The sequence below is a fragment of the Falco cherrug genome, chromosome 5 (assembly GCF_023634085.1).
Source record: "Falco cherrug isolate bFalChe1 chromosome 5, bFalChe1.pri, whole genome shotgun sequence".
Lineage (NCBI taxonomy): Eukaryota > Metazoa > Chordata > Aves > Falconiformes > Falconidae > Falco > Falco cherrug.
In genome coordinates, this window is record NC_073701.1 from 22,164,982 (window position 1) to 22,184,660 (window position 19,679).

Consider the following 19,679-nt stretch of genomic DNA (forward strand, 5'->3'; position numbering starts at 1 on the left):
CTACTAATCATTCAAGGCAGGGGAGCCTCTCCATTTGCCTTTTTCTTTTTCTTTTTTGTCTCCCCCTCCCTCTTTTTTTTTTTTTTTTTACTAGCACTGTTAATGACACACACATGTCTCAGCAGTGTTCTGGGATAGAACAACCCTGGGCCAAAGTGCATCAACACTGTCTAGCACCCAGGTCCACTGGCAAGGGACTTTGTGCGCAGCTGAAAACACAGACAATATTTGATGAATCAGCCTTTGAATTTAATGAAGACTCCAAATAGAGTTCCTACTCTTCTCAAAGAGAAACCCAAGAAAATTTCCTTCCTAGCGAACTGCTTGTTCCAAGTGGGTTCCTGCTCAAGTACCACTTGGGTTTACTCTTCTGAAAGTGAAGAAACATGAGAGAGTCTGTCCGGACCCAACAGCCTGCTGTCGGCAGAGGAAGGAGGAACCACTCCTTGTTTCCTCCACTGCCTCCCAGCCACCTGCTCACACCCCTTCCACTGCCTGCCAGGCCGCTCGCTGTAAAGGCTGAACTTGCTAACTCCCCACAAAACTACACCAGTTAAAGTGGTGGACAGCGCTGGTTCCAAAAAAGGCTCCGATGAGTACCAGAGGTGGTGCAAGAGAGGGCCCAGCAGCTTTGCACAGGGCAGAACTGGAGCCAAAAGGAGAGAAACCTCCTGGAACCAGAAAAGTAGTGGGATGAAGCAACATGCGCCAGGTGAACCAAAAATCTAACAGCACCGTAAATAAATGCTGCCGCTACACATAAGGCAATGTCATCACAGATACTGTATTTTGGAAAACACTTTACCTCTCCTCATTTCATAGCCAGGTCTTGCAGTCTGTACTCAGGTTGGCCCTGAAGCCTGTAGAACAGTCTGAAGTCAACGTGATCATTGAAGAGAAAAAATTCTCCAGCCCCAGAGTTCAGCTGAGTAGTTATGGACATCCCCAGGCCTTGGGAAGATGTGTTCCAGGTTAGGCACAGCCTTATGGGCTTTGCTCAGGTGCAGTCTATGTTTGCAATTAGCCACTGGGACAAAAAGGCCCCTTACCGTGGTCCAGTCCCACCACCTTTACAGGTGGAAATATAGTGGAAAGACTGACATTGATTTCAGTGGAGGCAAGCTACTGCCTTGCTGGTCCACCTGTGACTATGTTAGGGTGTGGGATTAAGGAAACCAAACTGCTGGAATTGTTACAGAATGCCTTTGAAGGCATTTGCAGTGCTTCCTAACGCGTTCAGAAGCATAAAAGCAGAACTTTCCTCTTAAATCTGTAAGTTATCCTGCACACGCACAGCAATCTCAGCACTCTGGGCAGGTCGGACCTACTGCTTCTCCAAGGCTCCACAGCCTAGTAGCTCCTACAAACAGCATCAAACCTGTTCTAGCAATCAGACACCCAGAAATTCAAGATGACTTGTAAAGTGCCTGGACAAAGTTTCTGGAAAGAAGTAGAGGAACTGTCTGCAAAGCCATGTGAGTCTTGGCATGGCTAGCTGGGGCTTGCTCGTTTGTCCCTACCATTGTGTCCCTGCTTCACCTCCACAGCTTAGCCCTTCCCTGCTACTACATGAGCCACGTTCCATTCAACACTCTTCCAGAGCCACCAATGCAGCTGCACAACCTGCTCAGGAACCCCACACACCGATAAAGCCACAGCTTTTTACTGTTAGTGGGACAGCTTTGTACTGTTAGTGGGGCACCTCTCTTGAAGGGGTCCCACACTGTTCCCAGCTGAAGCTTATAGCTGTCGTTCAATTCTTTTTATATCATAGCCTGTACCTAGCCACCAGGTTTCCATCCATGGATTGTAGACCTCCAGGAAAACTATTTGAAGATAATATTCATAAAACATGCATTTGTGGTTTTGGTTCATTAATTATTCACAAATTCATGGGGTAACTGGTTTTCTAGCAAAAATTATAAGAACTTAGAACAGCAGTATTCAAAAGCAAAGTCAAAAGCTTCCAGAGAAAGCATTCCTGTTTGCTAATAATGTCACTGACTAAATCCCAATATGTTGTGTGTGAGCACCACTATTGTTTGTAATTGCAGGTTTAGAACTTAGGGAAGGCCTTAATATAAACCACATAGCCATAGCAATAGTCCTGGAAAATATATTTTATGGCCCATCAACCTGTCCTGATGTAGAGGAGGACTAATTTATCTACCAGAAAGCTTGGGATATGATTAATGGAAGAAATATATGTAATTGAGATAGACAAAAATACCTAAACAAACTTGCATTAAAGACTTTCCAAGCAAAAGCGGGGGGGGGGGGGGGGGGGGGGGCGGATAAAAATTAATTTTTCGCTCTTCCCAAAAGCTTTGGAGCCCCCATCCTTCTAAGATTACAGTACAATATTTTTAAGACAACCACATATTTCTAAGGGACAAAGAATTTTTAGTTTTGGGGGAAAGAAGTTATTTATTTATATTTTACAGTAGCGTATCTATACCAAGGATCTTCTATGTATTGATTCTGTGCTGGTGTCCCAGGGCCAGCTGGTGGTGCTATGTTGCCCAAAGAGGTTGTGGAGGTACACACATAGATATTCAAGAGATGTTTGCGCCATGACCTGGGCAACCAGCTCTTGGCAGCCCTGCTTGAGCCACGACATAGGACCAGGTGACCTCCAGAGGTTCCTTCCAAGCCCAACCATCTTGTGATTCCACAAAATGTAACCAGGACATGGGTATGAAACCTTAGCACAGTTAGAGCCAGCTGAGCTGAAAGTCACAGGGATTGATGCTGCTTTTAGCTACATTTGGTAAAAAAAAAATCAGTGTAACACCATTGCTTTAGATGAAGTTCACTTGAATTCACAGTGTAGGTGACTAAGCACAGTAATTGGACCTTTTTTTCCCTGAGAAATATGATCTCTACTTGAATAGCAGCTATTTTCACTAAAATAGTCTTTTCATGTAATCATAGTCTTTTTGTGACAATTTAGCATTCCACTGGAAGTTAACTATTGAGCTGGGCTAAATAGCTGCAAATGTGTGCAAAGAAGCCTTTTCTTTGACTGCTATGAAATGCAATCCAAGATGTTTACTAGATAAATACAACTTCACATAGAAGTGAAAAGCAAAATACTTGAGAAATAAGGTGACATAGTTTAGGTGAGGAGGGTGTGTTAGAAGCTGACTGAGATGAAGGGGCTTGAGCAGGGTTAAATGCTGGTGGAGGAGAATCAGGCCTGAGCATGGCAGAAGGAGATGACAGGTGAGACAGAAGGTGAAGAAGTGGGCTGGAGAGGAAAGAGGCCAAGGAAACAATAGCACAAACGTTAGAAAGGATAAAAGCAAGAAATGGGCTAGTATTTTATTCTTTGAAAAATACAGATCTCAGACAATTGCAATGATTTGCAAATACCAGCAAATGGTTGTTAAAGTTACTGAATTTTCCTTGACTGACTGTCACTGCCTCCATTTTCCTTTAAAGAGGGCTGAAAGCTTAGGAGTGAAGTTTTTTTTCTGGAGAATCAAAATATTTGCTGGGAAGCTTCTCAGGCTTCTCTGTCATAGCAAGAGCTACAAAATAATATTTTTGGCCAATCCAAATTAGTATTTTGCTTTTAAAACCTTTCAACTATCCAACCTCTACAATATTTTTTTGCACAGCATTAATAAATAAAACATCCACAAACTCTGCCCATTACAAACAAAAATCTGTTATTTAATTTATTTAATTCTGGGAGGAAGGAAAAAAAAAAAAAGAAAGGTTCTTTGTCTTTGCACTTTCCTAGAAATTTCTTTCAACTCTCCAGCAAGATGCTGCCTCAGAGATGCTCAGAGGCGCTCCCTCCTCTCCCCCTCAAGCACTGAGCCTAGTTTCACAGACTGAAAACCAGATTAGCCTGCCGCTTATCCATGGATAAGCTCCCCACCAGCATTTTAGGTGCCAGTCAGCGCTCTGTTATGACAATGTGATAATGTGAATGGTAATGTAAGCCCTCCAAAAACATCTGAGCTGAGGTACCACAGCAATCCCCATGGCTTGTACCAGTTGGGTGTTGGAGAGGGATGCACTAGCACAGTCCAGTTGCACTTCAGAGGAGGAAACTGTTTGCTTCCTCCCTTTCAGGATACAAATGACCTCAAAGGGAAAGGACCAGAGGAAAGCATGGTGTTGCCGCCTTCTCCCCAGCTTGCAATGCTGCCTTTCGCTGAAAATGGGAGGATACAGCACCCTTCTCCAACGCAGAGCTGCAGAGATGGAGAAGCACCATTAGCAAGGCAGTGTGAGCAAGCCTGGCCGACCACCTGCCTCTGCGAGCCCCGGCATGACTCACAGACAAGCAAGGCTGGAATGTCAAAGCAGCTGGATGCTCCCCAAGACCTGGGCAGGTCCCAGCCACCACCCTCCTATGTCCTGCCATGAAGCCACCCTTGTGCTGCAGCTGTACACACTGACAGCCAGCGTCAGCGAGCAACTGCTGACAGGTAACGGGGGAGCTACACAGCCAGGTGAGCTATTCTTCCCTCTCCTCTCCTCCTACCTGAACTGCTGCAATAGGGGCAGCACAGGACAGGGACATCAGCAGATGGATTCCTGCAGGAACTGCTCCTGGTCTTCCAGTGAGACCAGGCTGGCTGAAGGGGTGGGGAAACAACTCAGTCCCCACCATGCCACTGTCACCCTCTGTTTCCACCATCCCCATCCTACAGGGTGGATGATCAAAATCATCCCATACAAAACAGCATTCACAGACTCCCCCATCACTGTCACAAAGTTAATTTTTTTATTATTATTATCAAAAAAACTGTATTTGTTTAATCCCTTGCACTCAGAATAGCAGTATTTAAATTTATGAGTTAGTGCTTGTCAGGGGATGCTAACATTCAGGGAGTATCTTTATCTTGCCTCTCACCAGAAATGATTTACAGTTTGATCTGACTCATAACTTTGACATAGCTCCTTTAACCATAACATCTTTCCATTCCTCTAGTAGCAGAGATTTAGCATTTCAGGCTGAGTACATATGTTGGATAAGAACATAATCCTCAGCTCTGGGCATAGGAGTTCATCTAAGAGGATGGCTCTGCATACAAACTGAAAGCACAGAGATGCAAAAAAGAAAAATACACTAAAGCCTAGTATGTATATTGTTAAGGCTGCGTGGCATCAGAAGAAATCATCAGTTATTTAATTTGACATCTTTAGAAATAGAGGGACTAGAGAGAAAAAGAAGAGCAAGAGACAGAGAAAAAAAATTGATATGACCTTTAGTCTGACACTCCAAGTAAAGGCTTTGAATAAATACTTGCATAGAAGGAATATGCCAATATGCAAGAAGGAAAAGACATAAATGAGACTAGACCGTTTCAGTAGAGAAAAATCCCAGAGCTCCCATTCTACAGCTATTTCTGACAGCACAGAGATGGATTTATCAGGGGGCAGAGGGGGACACTCCCCTTGCCCTCTATTAGCCTTCTTAACACAGCACGTGCATTCCTGGGTGCAGGATGCAGACCCATCTCCGCAGGCCATCTGCCTCCCCTCATTCAGGTTGGGGCACATCTCCTAATGCTGAAAGACTTTTCATTATCGTTGCAGAAATTCACAGTGGGCATTCAGCAATTACCAGCCACCCGTCACATAGTACTATAGGAACAGGGTGTTGCACTTCTGGACAAAAACATAAAGAATCAATCCCAGGCATCATCTGACACCACCAGACTTTGTTGTTTAAACTTCTAAAAGACACAAAGAAAGAATGCACTGTGGAAAAACCAGAGTATACGTGAAACTCCTGTACCCACATGACATGCAACTGTCACACAACCCATTTTAATAACCTATAAACCTTCCAAATTAATAATATCAACTGAAATCATGCATTTAAATTGTGTGGCAGGCAAGGGCCTCTGTGGCAGAGCCATTTCAGTCTGGAGCCCTTTCCCCATGCCCTGTAGCTGGGCACAGCAGCATTTGAAGCGGACCTCAGGGTCTCCTCCTCCACACCACCCTCCCCACACAGTGGAGGCCAGTTCAGTATAGCTAAATCTAGTCTTGAACAGAGAGTTGAGATTAGAGAACTGAACTTTGTGAACCCACAGTCTGAGCACAGCTGGTCCACCCTAGGCCATCCATGATGCCTGCAAATCCCTTCTATCCATTTATTTTATACTAAATATAAAGAAGTGGAGAGGGTTTTCCTTTTTCTATAAACTCATCTGCTTCTCTACAAGCTCTGTTTTCCAGGATGTCTTCACACCCTCTGCCGACACCTTTCACTTCACAAGTGGTAAGCACATTCTACAGAATAGTCTTTCTTTCTTCCCAAAATAAACTAAATCTGGCATTGTAGGGTCTTCAGAGAAAAAGCATCATTTTGCTTCTCTAACAGATAACATTATGAGTTGGTGGTTTTTTTTAACTGTAAAATTCGCTTTTGCGTTATTCACTGGAAGATCTGACTTTTAAAAACTATAAGCAGAAGGGTTTTTTACGTTGATATTGTTTGGAAATCAACATTCATGGAACAGAACTGGAAGAACTAAGGGCCATAGAACAACAATAATCTTAGCACTTTTTAAACTTGTGGGGGAAAATTTTTTTGGTTAGGTTTTGAATTTTTGGTGTGCCTTTTTGTTTGGTTTGGCAGGGGTACTTTTTATTATTCTGTATTCCATAATTAAAAAAAAAAGAAATCTATATTCTAGCATGGACAAGTAAACTTGTGACAGTGTAAGATAACATAATTTTATGGCAAAATCTGTGGGGTGAGAAAATGAATCACCAAATTCATCATCCCTTTCAACATTATAAATCATTAGTAATAAAATGTTAGTATGATGCGGAGTCAGGCAGCAGAAGCTGTAAACACAGTCCAAAGTAACTGCTCCTTTGGAGCTCATTAAGTGTATCGAGTCCCTGTAATCTGATATCGATTTTAGCAGCAGCGGTTCAGTTATCAATACAAAAAGCGTAAGGGAAATTTCCAGAAAGGATTCCATATATTCCCTTGAGACACGTATTTTTCCACCTTGATGATTTTTATAAGTTTCTCTAACTGGATGTAGAGATGACCAATTCCTTAGTGTTCCAGCACTAAGCCAGCCAGGACAGAGGCCAGCCCTGCCTCAGCAGCCTTTAATTCACGCTGCTCACAATTACCCCCCCAGTGACGCTTTAATGGCTTCCTGCATGCCTAGGACCTAAGCTTGTAAAATACATGAAGACGTGGCTCTCCTCCCAGAAGCGTACATCAGAGGCTGGGGGGGTGGAGGGGAAAAAAAAAAATATAAAAAAATCAAAAAACCTTCTTGAGAAACGTGAACCTGTGAAGTGAATGTTCAGTGATGGCAGATACCTCACTGACTCTGCAGAAAGTTTAAGTGATAATTAAGGCACATTCTAACAATGGCAGCTCTAAAAATTTTATCCTTCATGTTATATTTAAAGCTCAGGCTTCAAGGCGCTGATGAATGCAAGAAAACCAGCAGACTTCAGCATAAAGCTTGTGACTGTAACCCAGAGTTTTAAATTTTACAGAGAAAGACAGTGTAAGAAATCATTTATATAAATTTAAAGGAAAAAAAAACCACACCATGAAACAGTCAGGTTTCATGTTTTTTTGAGTTCCAATTAATGATTTTTAAAAAGGTATAATTGACTGTCATTCCTTTCCTGCAGGGCCCTAAGAGGTTGTCCAGAGCAGTGGTGGAATCTCCAACCTTGCAGATATTCAAAACTCATCCGGACATGGCCCTTAGCCCCTGACCTACTTGGCCCTACTTGAGCCGAGGCTCAGACCAGATGGTCTCCAGATGTCCCTTCCAGCCTAAATTACTGTATGCCTCTAAATAGTCCCACATTTTCCTGTATCCTCAGGGATGCACAAAGTCCCTGCTCTATACTTACCACATTTGCCATTTTGTTGACAACCAGGGGACAATTCTGAATCGCCTGCTTTCTCAGCTGGCCCATTACAGTCTTTTACTCCCCCTTTCTCCATGTGCCACAGTTGGGCAGTGTGCCCAGCCCACCCTCCCAGCTACACAGTGGAGCAAGGAACATGAGCATTACCATCAGCCTAAGGCCAGCTAGAAGGATAAATGAGGGGATACCTCTACCAGTCCAAGAAGTGAGCAGCAGAACATAGAGCTGTCCAGTGACGTGCAACCAGACCACATCCAGCTTATAACACCATTGTGACTTTTCCCCTCACCATTTTTTAAGACAGTCATTCCTTGCTTTTTACTTGCAGCTTTACTGCTGTGTCTGCAGGCAGTCCAATGCAGCAGCCCTTGGATTTCCTCGCTCTAAACAAGATAGTTTGCTGCGAGCCCAGTTCTGCTGCATTGTTGAACCGCAGAGTAAGTTTTTACACTGGGAAATATGCATGAGAAAATTTGACCCTTTCTTTCTAAGCACGACATGAGACCCATACATCTTACAGGCCAGCAGACAAATGCAGAGATGGTAAACTATCAGTTTACAAACCAAATCATACGATTATAAATATTTCAATGACAAGATTGATTCTTCCAGTTAAAATTAATGCTAACTCAGTTATCCACTAGCTTTCATACGTGTTAATCATATAACCAGCATTCATAAGGGCAACAAATGCCTAGCTCTGGAAAAATAAAAGAAAAAAAAATATTTCAGATAAAAACACCCTAAATCAGTAGCTGAGTTTCCCTCACTGTACATATTGAAATGAACAGTTGATCGTACACAACCATTACAAGATACCATTAGTAAAAGCCAATCTCCAAACCAGTCACATCTTTATTAAAGGTTAGCTGTAGAAAGAAAAGGGATGCAGAAATAACTATGTACATAACCAGAACAGATGAAGCCTGTGAGATATGCTCTGGCACGTTCCAAAACATTTCTGTTTCTTTTCCATTTTATCTCCTAACCTCGTAATGCTCACAAACATTTGTATATGAAATAACATCACCTGCAGCTATTCTACTCACACCACTCCTTCTGGTGAGGCCATTGGAAAGCCATTATGGCTCTGCTCCAAGCCAAATTCTCATGCACCATATAACAGACATTCCAGATATTTTTTTCCTCCACCTGGCCAGTTACCGATACCCTTACTTGCTACTGCCCATCACCTGATGTCATGCCTACCAGGAAAAAACTGATACCTGATAGCTAGGTTGTTATGCCACTGCATAAAACCCCTTCGTCCCAGCATCAAGCATGATGTCTGCCACAGCCAAAAGGTCTTTGGCATATTGCTTTGCAAAAAGGCTCCTGCAAAGTTCAGGTCATTGATGACAAAATATTAAAAGGAAAAACTAAATGTCTTATTTTTAAAGAATATTTACAATATGCAGCAGATATGGATACAGATCCCATTTAAAGCTGTTAAGAAGCACTGTAGTCAAAGGGTCAGGGTTTTTTGTTTTTACTTAAAAAAAAATTCTTTTGACTATTCAACTCTCTTAATTCTCATGTTTCAACAGAAACACGTCCATGCAGAAACAGACAGAGCTCAATCATCACAATTGTTCTGTGTGTACATCTAAGAACACCTCTGTTTTTCTCTTCATGGAAGGAATTCAGAGGATTTGACTCCACCATGAGCTCCTCCAAGCAAGAGCAGCTCTGCTACTCAATATACTCAATACATAACTTGGACTTGTTGCCGGCTCTTAATCTGGCTGTGCATTTGCCCTTTAGAGAAAAATCAATTTTCCAGACACCTATCTTAAATTACTTTTCAAATTCTGGTTCCCTTCTGCATTTCAGATAAGCATGGGAATATATTTTGCACTGGTATTTCCATTTGTGTGATCACAGATAAGGAAGTCTGCTGTTCTGTAGTTAACTGGAACAGTGCAAGTGAAGGAGTCTAGGGAATAACGGCTGTGTTCAGATTGCACCTGGGCAAAGCAGAAACAGAGCTTATGTTCTGAAATTCAAAGGCCCCACACAGTCATTGGGTTTTGGTATTGCTTTTCACTCAGCTAGCCTATTGAAGAAGCAGGGACCAGCTGCATTGTTCAGATCCACATACAAGTAACTGGTATTGACGTGGAATTTGGTTTCCACCCATCCATGTATCTGTGTTAATGCTGTAACGCCAGTAAAAGCTGTAGGTTAAAATGTACTTAAATCTGAACTTTTATTTGAATGGTCCCTGAAATGCGAGGGGGAAGAGAAAGAGGAGACCGATGGCTCTGCCTGAAGAAAACCACCCTATTTTTTGCATAGTGCTAGTTACAAAACTTAAGTTTCCTTACAAGAGGACCTTTGCAGAGCAGAAGCATACAAGCGTGCTCCCAAGACACCAGCTCCAGCAGTGGATTACCACACACCAATTCTTGCCAGTACAGCTACCCCCTAAGCAAGAAGGTTGCTCAAAATTTATCTGATGGGGAGTTCCTTTAAACTACCAGACTCCCAGATTCCAAAAATCAAAACCATCCCATGGCCTCCAGTTTGTGCTGCCGACACTCCAGTGAGTCCAAGGTCACCAGTACATCACAGTTAGCTTTGAGCTGCATGTCAAACTTCACAGCATCACCCAGCTGAGATAGCAGGTCTTCCCGCTACAGCTTGATCCAAAGTCTATTTAAAGCAACATAAAGGCATCCATTGACTTCCTTTGGACTTCGGACCCCTTCCCAGAAGCACAGTAGACTCTCTGATAGCTCCCAGCATCTTATGAATTAGAGGCAACCCATCAGTTCTGGTTCCAGCTAGCAGAGGTCAATGTTGCACATAAACAACAGGTGAGATGAGAGAATCATTATCTATTTTAATTATTATCCATATTATGCTGGTGACATCATATGGTGTCACCATTCTGTAGTTTTCATGATTTCCCACAATGCTGCTGAGGAAACCTGATGGGGCTTCAGAGCCTATGTAGTCTTGAGTTAGTTTACAAGAAATATCTTAAAACAAAAAAGCATTTTTGGTTTAATGCATTACTTTGTAACCCAACTGAGAAGTAATTTTATACCAGCAATCATTCTGAAATACACTTAAGTATTCACTGTGTATTCATTTATCTTTCAGAAAATGTCATAATTTTTCTTGTTGTATTTAATAACTTCTAGTTAATTATGTAAAATCCCATCCCATCTGCTTATTCCTTCACACAGCAAAATTAGAGGGCTTGATTCTACAGTCATTACTCACAGAAGGAGAGGCATTGATTTAATGGACTTCCCTGAAAAGGGATTACAGTATAGGATCCTCTGATATTGATTTTGTGACATCATCATCTTTTTCCTCAGAAGCAGACACTGACGACTCAAGATAGTATCAGTACAAGATTAGGCAAGGGCAGGCAAGTTTGAGATAGAAAACTATTAAAAAAGCAAACCTCCTAATTTGCAGTAAGATGACTGCAATAAAATATTAGCGATGTCTCTGTTTGGAATAGGAGCTTGCTTTAAGAGAAAACCTCTAAAAGGAAGTATCTGAATGTTGTTTTTCTCTTTCATCTCTTGCCCTGCTTACAGTTACTCATGAAACTATTGTGAGCTAGAGCATTTTTGTAGGTTAATGGGTTTTCTTTGAAGGGATTAAAGTCACATTGATTATTAATTATTTTTTGATGTTTTAAACTGATGTAAATGTCCAGAAGCTCTGATGAGCAACATCCTGTAGAAATCAATATCGAACAAAACCAAAAGCAGCAAACAACTACAAAAAAAAAAAAAATCCCCTCTGCTTAGCTCCTGGGGGAAGCAATTGTGACTTATTTCTGTTTGGAAGGTATACTGCCCCTTGGAGAATACCAGCAACTGGCATATATGATAATCATTTCTCAGTTATCTAGAGCGTCCTTATTTTGATGTGTCTATCTTTCAGACTTCAGGCAGAGTCTGCAGATATTTTGCATACAGAACAAAGCTAGGCACAGCAGTGCTAAGCAAATAATAAATAAATTAATTTCATAGCTGTTGGAAACCGTTCATTTTTTTTCTTAAATCTGCCTTGCAGTACTTTTAGAAAACACTAATTAGTATTCTTTCTGTGGAATTTTTTCCACCAAGTCTCTCCACTGTTCTTCACCACATTTTAATAGGGGTTTGGGGATTCTTTTTTTTGGTTTGTTTTTTTCTTACTCAAGTCTAAAATTTCTTTGCTGTTTGTAAGTAGAATAAGAACGTAACCCTTCCTTTGCATTTGATAGGTCAGCAAGGAATAAAGATTTCCCATGTTAAATTGACTTCTATATGAACAAAGAGGAAATGATCCTGAGTAGCTGTGGCTCACATAACAGACACGTGCCAAACAGCAGGTTACACGAAGGTAACAAGGCAAGTGGGACAGTCTGCGGTCGGCTCTGGGGACTCCTCTCAGCCTTGAAGAACAGTCCCCTTGACTAATTCTCAGAATGCATCAAGGAAACTATTCGAAGCTCTTAAAATTGAAGGCATTGTTGATCAGATCAACAACTTAGTGACTAAGACCTACCTCTTATCCCAAAGCCTTGTCTTTTGCGTTATATAGTCAGAAGTCAACATAACTAAATTGGGGACCTACAAGTGTACAGCACACAAAGAAGCTACAGTTCTTCAAACCCTTCTCACATGACTGTAAGACCCATGTCTCAACCACCTAGAGTACTGAGGCCAAATCACTTCAAAATCACAACTGTTAAACTGACAGGCAACATTATCTGTTTTTTCCCCCGAAGTACTTAAAAAGGAATTTAGGGGTTTTATCTTGCAAGAGGTTCGTATCTACCAAACAGTTATCTAATGTTAAATCTCTGGCTGACATAGAAAAGCAAAGAGGAGTTGTTGGCTTCTGTTATCTCCATTCAGCTCCTCTGGAGAGCTCAATCCTCGTGCTTAAATGTCCCACTCACGTTCTTCCAACAGTATGTTTTCTACTCAGTCACAGTGCCTATCCCACATCCTCTCTTCTAATGTCCATGCTGCCACCTCAAGACCAGCATACTAAAAGCTGAGTGCATTAATTACCTAAAAAATTTATCTCCTGCCAGCTCTCTTCCCTGTTACTATCAGCTGTGTCACCAACCTTCTCATCACTGAGGCTTACTGTAAAGCATTTCTTCTCTAACTACAGGCATGTGACCGAAGGGAAAATGCAAAGATAACCATAGTAATTTGAGCACAGCACATACTACTTTTGCGCTGGTACAATGTGCTATCTTTATGGTGAGCCAGACATGATGCATATCATTTTATTTCTGGAGCTCTTTCACTTAAAAGCCACTGTAATTTCCTAGCATAAGAATGAAGGAGTTCCAGAAATGAAATGCATCACATTTGGCTTACGGTAAAGACAGCAGCCTTCTTCCTCAAGAGTTGCTCCCTTCACCGGCTGAATTCATTCAAGATTACACAGTGCTATGAAAACAAAGGTAACCTCTCCATTTCAAGTATCTCCCGTTCTCTATTCATCTGTTACACATTGCACACGTGGCAGCTAGTTTGTGTTGCCACATTTCTTTCACAAAGATTTTCTTCTTTTCAACTGTACATTGATTGAAACGTAATTAAAAAAAAAAGTTGTAATAGCTGTTGTGTGCAGAACATATTTAATAAGCCGTTCTCTTCATTTGCTTAGTAGACTCCTAGGTACTAAACTCTGTCTAAAAATTTTCATTTTAAAACATTTTAAATGTTTATCAAAGTTTGACAACTTCTTTACATTGCAACCAACTATACTTTGCTACAATAATAGAATCTTCAAAATCTTGAGTAATGAAAATGCAATCACTAATTTACTAGAAGATATGAGTGTTCAGGATTATAATGATACATATTTCTCCAAAGGAAAAGGTAAATAACTTTAAAAACCCTTAAAACCAAAGTTAACTACGAGTCTTTTAAGTTCAGCAAAAAGACCTGTTTCCAAAGTTTTCTTTTTTGACATTTATTGTCCTGTCACATATGCCTAATAAAAAAGCTCTCTTCTCCAGAGCTAAGACTGTCTAGTAAAATAAGTCTCAAGATGGATTTACACAAGACTTTGTTCAATTTAACATTCATTTGGAAGCTCTGTAAGGTCACTTCACGAACTGCCTGGATTGCTCTGTGTGGTGATATCAGAAGTGCAGAGATTAGTGGGCTTCTCAAGTTCAGTCAGCACACCATCTGTGAGCCCTTTAATGAATTGCCACGGGATCGCCACAGGTACGCCTTTATTCAGCATGGTCTTTGTCTTAACCTAAATGAGGGCTCACCCTTGAGTGCAGCTTCTGACTGAGGTGGTAAAACCTAGAAATAGCTTTATTGACCTTGTACAATTTGAGCCTGGGACTCATAACTCCTGCAGGGATGAAACATCTTTTCTCAATGTCCACTATCATTTCACCACAACGAAATTAGAAATTTCTCAAAGAGTATTCCGCTAGCAGAGAGGGTTTTACAAGTTCCTACTAAGGTTCCATTAACATGAGTCAGCATCCAAGCTCTTCATTAGCTTTGCCCTCTAGAATCACCCTGGTCCAGATAAAATTCATGAAAATAATGAAATTAAAATAATGAAATGAAAATGAACATGACTTGTGGAAATTTTGAGTGAGGGATGATCACTCATATTCAACTTTTTAAAAAATAAAAGTGTATGCTTTTGCTGAGAGGATGTTTTTCTCTTCCATACAGCCTGGATAGTCTCAGACTAGTAGTAGGCAGGAAAGTTCACACAGTTTTACCTCAGTAACTCCTCTGAGTTTGTCCCATCATAAGGAAACATTTCACTAGTTTTGCAAACAAAAAAGAACTAGTAAAATAGAGGGGGTTTATTTTGATACCAGTAGCACGTGGTCTTGAGGAAAACAAACAAACATATATGTTTTCTCAATAAGAGCTTCAATCAGCATCTCAGAGAGAGAAGAAATACTAAAAGGACTCCATATCAAAATTCACATTGTGTGCTCTCTCTCTTTTTTTTTTTTTTTTTTTGTCTCCCAGCCAGGAGTAACAATTGTGAAGCACTGGGGCTTCCAGCTGTGAAATCAACATTGCTCTTAAAAAGGTTTCTCCCACAGAAAGAGGCAGTGTCCTGATGGTATGGCTTTTGCTTCAGATTATTAATATTAGATGCAGATATTCTTGAAAATTACACCAATAGAAACACATTTCCTTTGTTGGGTAAGGCTGTGCTGAGAAGACTCTTACAGAACCTAAATCTCTTTGAAAACTTAATCCATGTACACCTGAATTTAGACTTCACTATGACACCAAACTCCATAAACTGATGTAGTAGTGGACAAAATCCTACCCTGCTAGACGTAAAAAGTTGTCCTTGTTTAGAGAAAGAAAAAGGATGTTGCTGCTTTATATGCAGTACCTGAAGAGCATATAAAACTACTATACAAAGACCTCAGTCTCCTGGAAATAAGAGATACATATTTTATTGGTGTTTGGAGACAATTTTTTTCTTAAGAATGTCATCCCTCCTACTTAGTCCACACTATCGTGACAACCAGTTTTCTCACTGTTTTTTTCTACTCAGAGCATTGCTCAGACCCTCTTGGAGGTGTAACAGATTGTAAATTACGTTCCAGCACCAGGTTTGGCATGCTTTTGTCCTCTTATTAAGCTCTGCCTTGTCCCACACAAATAATACTGCAAGGAAACATAAAATCACCCAGGTACAAGCTACTAACAGCATGGGACACCTGACACATCAGTCACATAATCCAGGGCAGAACATCAACTGGTCAAAGCTCAGCATAGGCATGCCTGAGGGAAGGCTGCTGAATTAGAAAAGTTAGTAAAGTTAGTTAAGTTAGTTAAAGTAGAAAAGTTAGAAAAGTTGGGAAAGATAACATGAGTCACTGGGATCAGGGAACATGTCTAGTTTTTATTGTCCTTCATGTCACTGAAAGTACAGCTTTTCCTTTCAGCTGTGATCAGCCATGCCTTTGCCACACCAAAATGAGACAATTACAAAGCAAGCTGCTAAAGACTATGCCTTCCAGCCACTCAGACTGCAACACCGGAGTAGGCAGACCCATTGCAACGTGGCCATATATTAAGAGATTCCTACAGCAGAATGGTTAGAGGCTTTTCTCTGAAGCAAGACACAGCCCTGTTCATCTCCAAAGCACTGTAAATCCATATTAATCTATAAGCTGGCACACAATGCCTTTCTTCTGCTAGTTTCTCAACTACCCATCACATAAGAAAACCACTGAAGAAACAGAATGATAAAGGTACAAGATCACACTGCTGTATTTCAAAAAAAGATTATGGTATTACCCTGGAGCACAGAAAGCATTCGCATCGCACTGTGAAAGAAGGAACTAAGTATTATTAGCCCATGGGCCACAATATCAGGCACACGACGCGCAGTGGGCAGTATCCCTGTTTGATCTCCTTTTGTCACTGACTACCAGCAACCTCAGACAACGTCAGGAGTTGAAACAAGTTGGTGCTGTTACTTGATGGGATGGGAAGGGGTGCTTTGAGCAGTTTTATCACTGCAAAATCTGATGATGATTTTACAAATTGCCAGATGGGCATCAAGGCCACATCAAGCAGATATAGCTTAGCAAGTGACATCTGGGCTGCTAAGGCTGAAACAGCAAGCATGCAGACATCAGGTTTGCCCACCTTCAGATTCATCAGTTCAATGCCACTGCTTTCTCAATGAGATTAACTTCCAGGTGAAACATCAATTTAACAACGTGAGGCTCAGTAATTTTACTATTGCTTCAACAAGCTGGCAGAACTAAACGGCACGGAACTAGGGAAGTGCCCTGTTTTGAAATTAGTTGTTTTCAATTATTTGTCACTGCAAAAGACATGCAGTCCTTAAAGAAAACTCAGTGAATTTCAAACTCAGGAAAATGGATTCATTCCAGTGATCTGAAACAAGCACTACTCTTGCCTCCCCAGCTTCTCTCCTGTCACCACATTTGAGCATCTTCTGAAAACCTAGTTCTCCTTTTATTGTAGTGTCTAATAATAATGCACAACATAACTAATTACAGCAGACTTGCTATCCAACCACAGCCATAATCCAGTCACACATGGTTGCCACTGATGCACCTCAATCTCGAGCTACAGCTTTGCCTTCTCTTACGGTACAATATTCTGCTAATGCTTATCAGCTTTCTTTGTCATTTGAGTCTGGGTTTGTCTGAGTTTTATCTAGCTCAGAAGTTACGGTCATTTCCCCACAGAATGAAAAGCTGAGGCCTGGACTACCCTCCAACCTTACCAAATTTCTTGTGATTTTTAATTTACAAAATTTAACTACCTTTTTCCTGTCTTGCTTTACCACAGTAATTTTTATCACAGTAGTGCTAGTAAAAAAAAAAAAAACCAAAACAAATTCCCCCATAAAACTCACCACAAAAACAGCTTGATTTTTTAAAAATGCCAGGATTTAGAGCAATATGAACTCCGTGACTGTGGGATAAAACAACTACTTAAAACAGTGTGCACGCTATATGAGGGAACAAATCAGAACCTTGACCTTTCTGTGGGGCCATAATGTCCACAGCCTTGCTTTCTTAAAAATAATAGAAAAAAAATCTCAACATTCCAAGGAGCAAAATTTTGTCGGTGTATTAATATTGTGTCTTGCATAAATACAAGTTTCAGCAGTTATGAAAATGAGACAGCTGACAGTTGACTACTATATGTGAACAGATGCTGTGAAAGCTTCCCTTTAAATAGTTCTGTCAATGCAATGTCAATTTTAGAAATGACACCACTGCTGTTCTAGGACATGATCCTGAAAACTCTCATTCACACAGGGAGCCCTGCTGATTTTCATAGAACTTTCACATTTATGAGACTCTGACAGGTCAGGTCCTCAGCTGCAGAGCTCTCCTTAACGGTGACTGACAAATACACGATGAAGTTTTCAGTAGCGCCGAGCACCGTGCTGTAGGGCCATGACATTTACAGCCAGTGGTATTCACCTCGACAACACATACGCTTTCTTTTAGAAGTTACACGGAACATACTAAATATTCTCGAGAAACCATTAAAGGAGCGAAAGCGTGAAGATAAAAAGCATCATGTGAAACCGAGCCTGCAGTATTAATCAGAACTTTGAAAAATTAATCTGCCAAGATTAGCTGAGCCCGAGCACAGCGCGGTGCTGATCAGACAGCGATGTCGGACCCTGCCACGGTCAGACCGCGCTGCGCTGCCCGCCCTTTGTTAGCGGCGTTTGCACAGCGGCTCTCGGGGGTGCACGGAAGCCAAGAGACATCTGAGGGGCCACGCGTCGCGGCGGGTGTGTGTCCCCAGGCGGGCGGCGGCCGGGGCGGTGCTGAAGGACAGCGCGGCGTCCCCGCCACTGCCCGGCCGGCCAGTACACCCCCCCCCCCCGCCCCCTCCCGGCACCCCGGGCAACTTTGGAGGAGGCAGAGGACGGGCGCCCCCGCCGCATCTGCCCCGGCCGCTGGCACTTTCGGCGGAGAGGCGGCCGAGGGAGCGCCCCCCGCCGCGGGCTGCCCGCCCGTCGGATCCCGCGCCTCCCTTCCCCCCCCCCCCCCCCCCCCCCCCAGCCCCGCATCGGCCCCGGCAGCACACAGCGGGGACCGCCGCGGCCGAGCCCCTGCCCCCGCCGAGAGGCGGCGCGGGCACAGCCACCTGGCCGTGCCCGGGCGCCGCGCACCCGCCGAGCCGCCGGGAAGGCACACAAAGGCGGCGCGGAGGGGGGGCTCGGTGCCCACGGGAGGGGGGAGCCCGCACCCCTCCCCTTCCCCGGCACTTACCTTCAGCAACACAAAGAGCCAGAGGAGACAGGAGCGGGCCCCCGGGGCCCCCCCGCCGGCGGGCGGCCGGGCATCGGGGGGGACGGCGTCCGCGGCCCGCGGGGGCGGCCTGGCACGGGGGGCTGCTGCTCCTCTGCCCCCTGCCCCCCGGCCTCTGCCCCTCGCCTCCCGCCGCTCGGCTCCAAGCCGTGCCCGGCAATGGCGAATTGCGGCAGCATCAGGCGGCCGGCGGCGTCGCCGACCTCCCCGCCGAGCGGCGCATCCTGCCGCCCCCCGCCCCTTTTATTTGGGGTCTGCGGCGGGGAGGAGGAGGAGGAGGAGGAGAAGGAGGAGGAGGAAGGGGAGGCGGCGGCGGGGGCTGTCTCCCCTCCCACGAGTTTGGGCGATCGCGGAGCTCGCTGCACGGAAGGGGTGGGCAGAGCCGCCCGGCGGCTCCGGGAGCGCCGGCTCCTCTGCGGGAGCGGCCCCAGCGCCCGGCGGCAGGCCAGGGGGGTTGGCAGCCGCCGCCCTCGCCCCCCCGCGCCGCCCTCCGCCCCCTTCCCCCCCGCCGCCTTTCGCTCTCCCGACAGCATCCCCTCTCCGCCGGCAGGCAAAAATGCATCCCCGCCACCGCTCCCCAAGGGGCACAACAGTGTCGTCCCCCCCCCGGGCCATTTTTCCTGCCTCCTGGCCCGATTAGGGGACAGCAGTGCCGCGAGCACGCGGGGAACAGAGAAGGGACGGGTCCTGAGCCGGCCCCGCACGGGGCTTTGAGCTTCTGCGGGAGGCGGCTGCGTTGCGGCTGTAGCTCCAACACAGCCGCAGGAGCCAGTACCCAGGCAGCAGCAGCAGCAGCAGACAGCGTTTGGAAACAACGCAGACTGCCTTACGGCTGTTTCTCAGGAGGTAGAATAAGCATGTGGACAGCTCTTCAGGGGTTCGAAGTACAGGTCTGAGCCTGCAAAGGGTGGAGAATTCATCCTGTCCCACGAGATACTCGGGGCCAGGGATTAGAGGGGCACGTGGAGACCCAAGATCACATGCCCTGTTGTGT

The 19,679-nt window shown here is 43.8% G+C and overlaps 1 protein-coding gene across 1 annotated transcript in view; it reads right to left on the reverse strand.

The window, feature by feature from the left end:
• Positions 1-19,120, reverse strand: part of PTPRO (protein tyrosine phosphatase receptor type O) — a 155,398-nt gene extending 136,278 nt beyond the window's left edge. The window contains 2 exon segments of the mRNA XM_055711435.1: positions 18,647-18,708; positions 18,711-19,120. Of these exon segments, the coding sequence (XP_055567410.1) occupies positions 18,647-18,708; positions 18,711-18,864 (216 nt within the window). The 5' untranslated portion in view covers positions 18,865-19,120.
• Between the last annotated feature and the right edge of the window lie 559 nt (positions 19,121-19,679).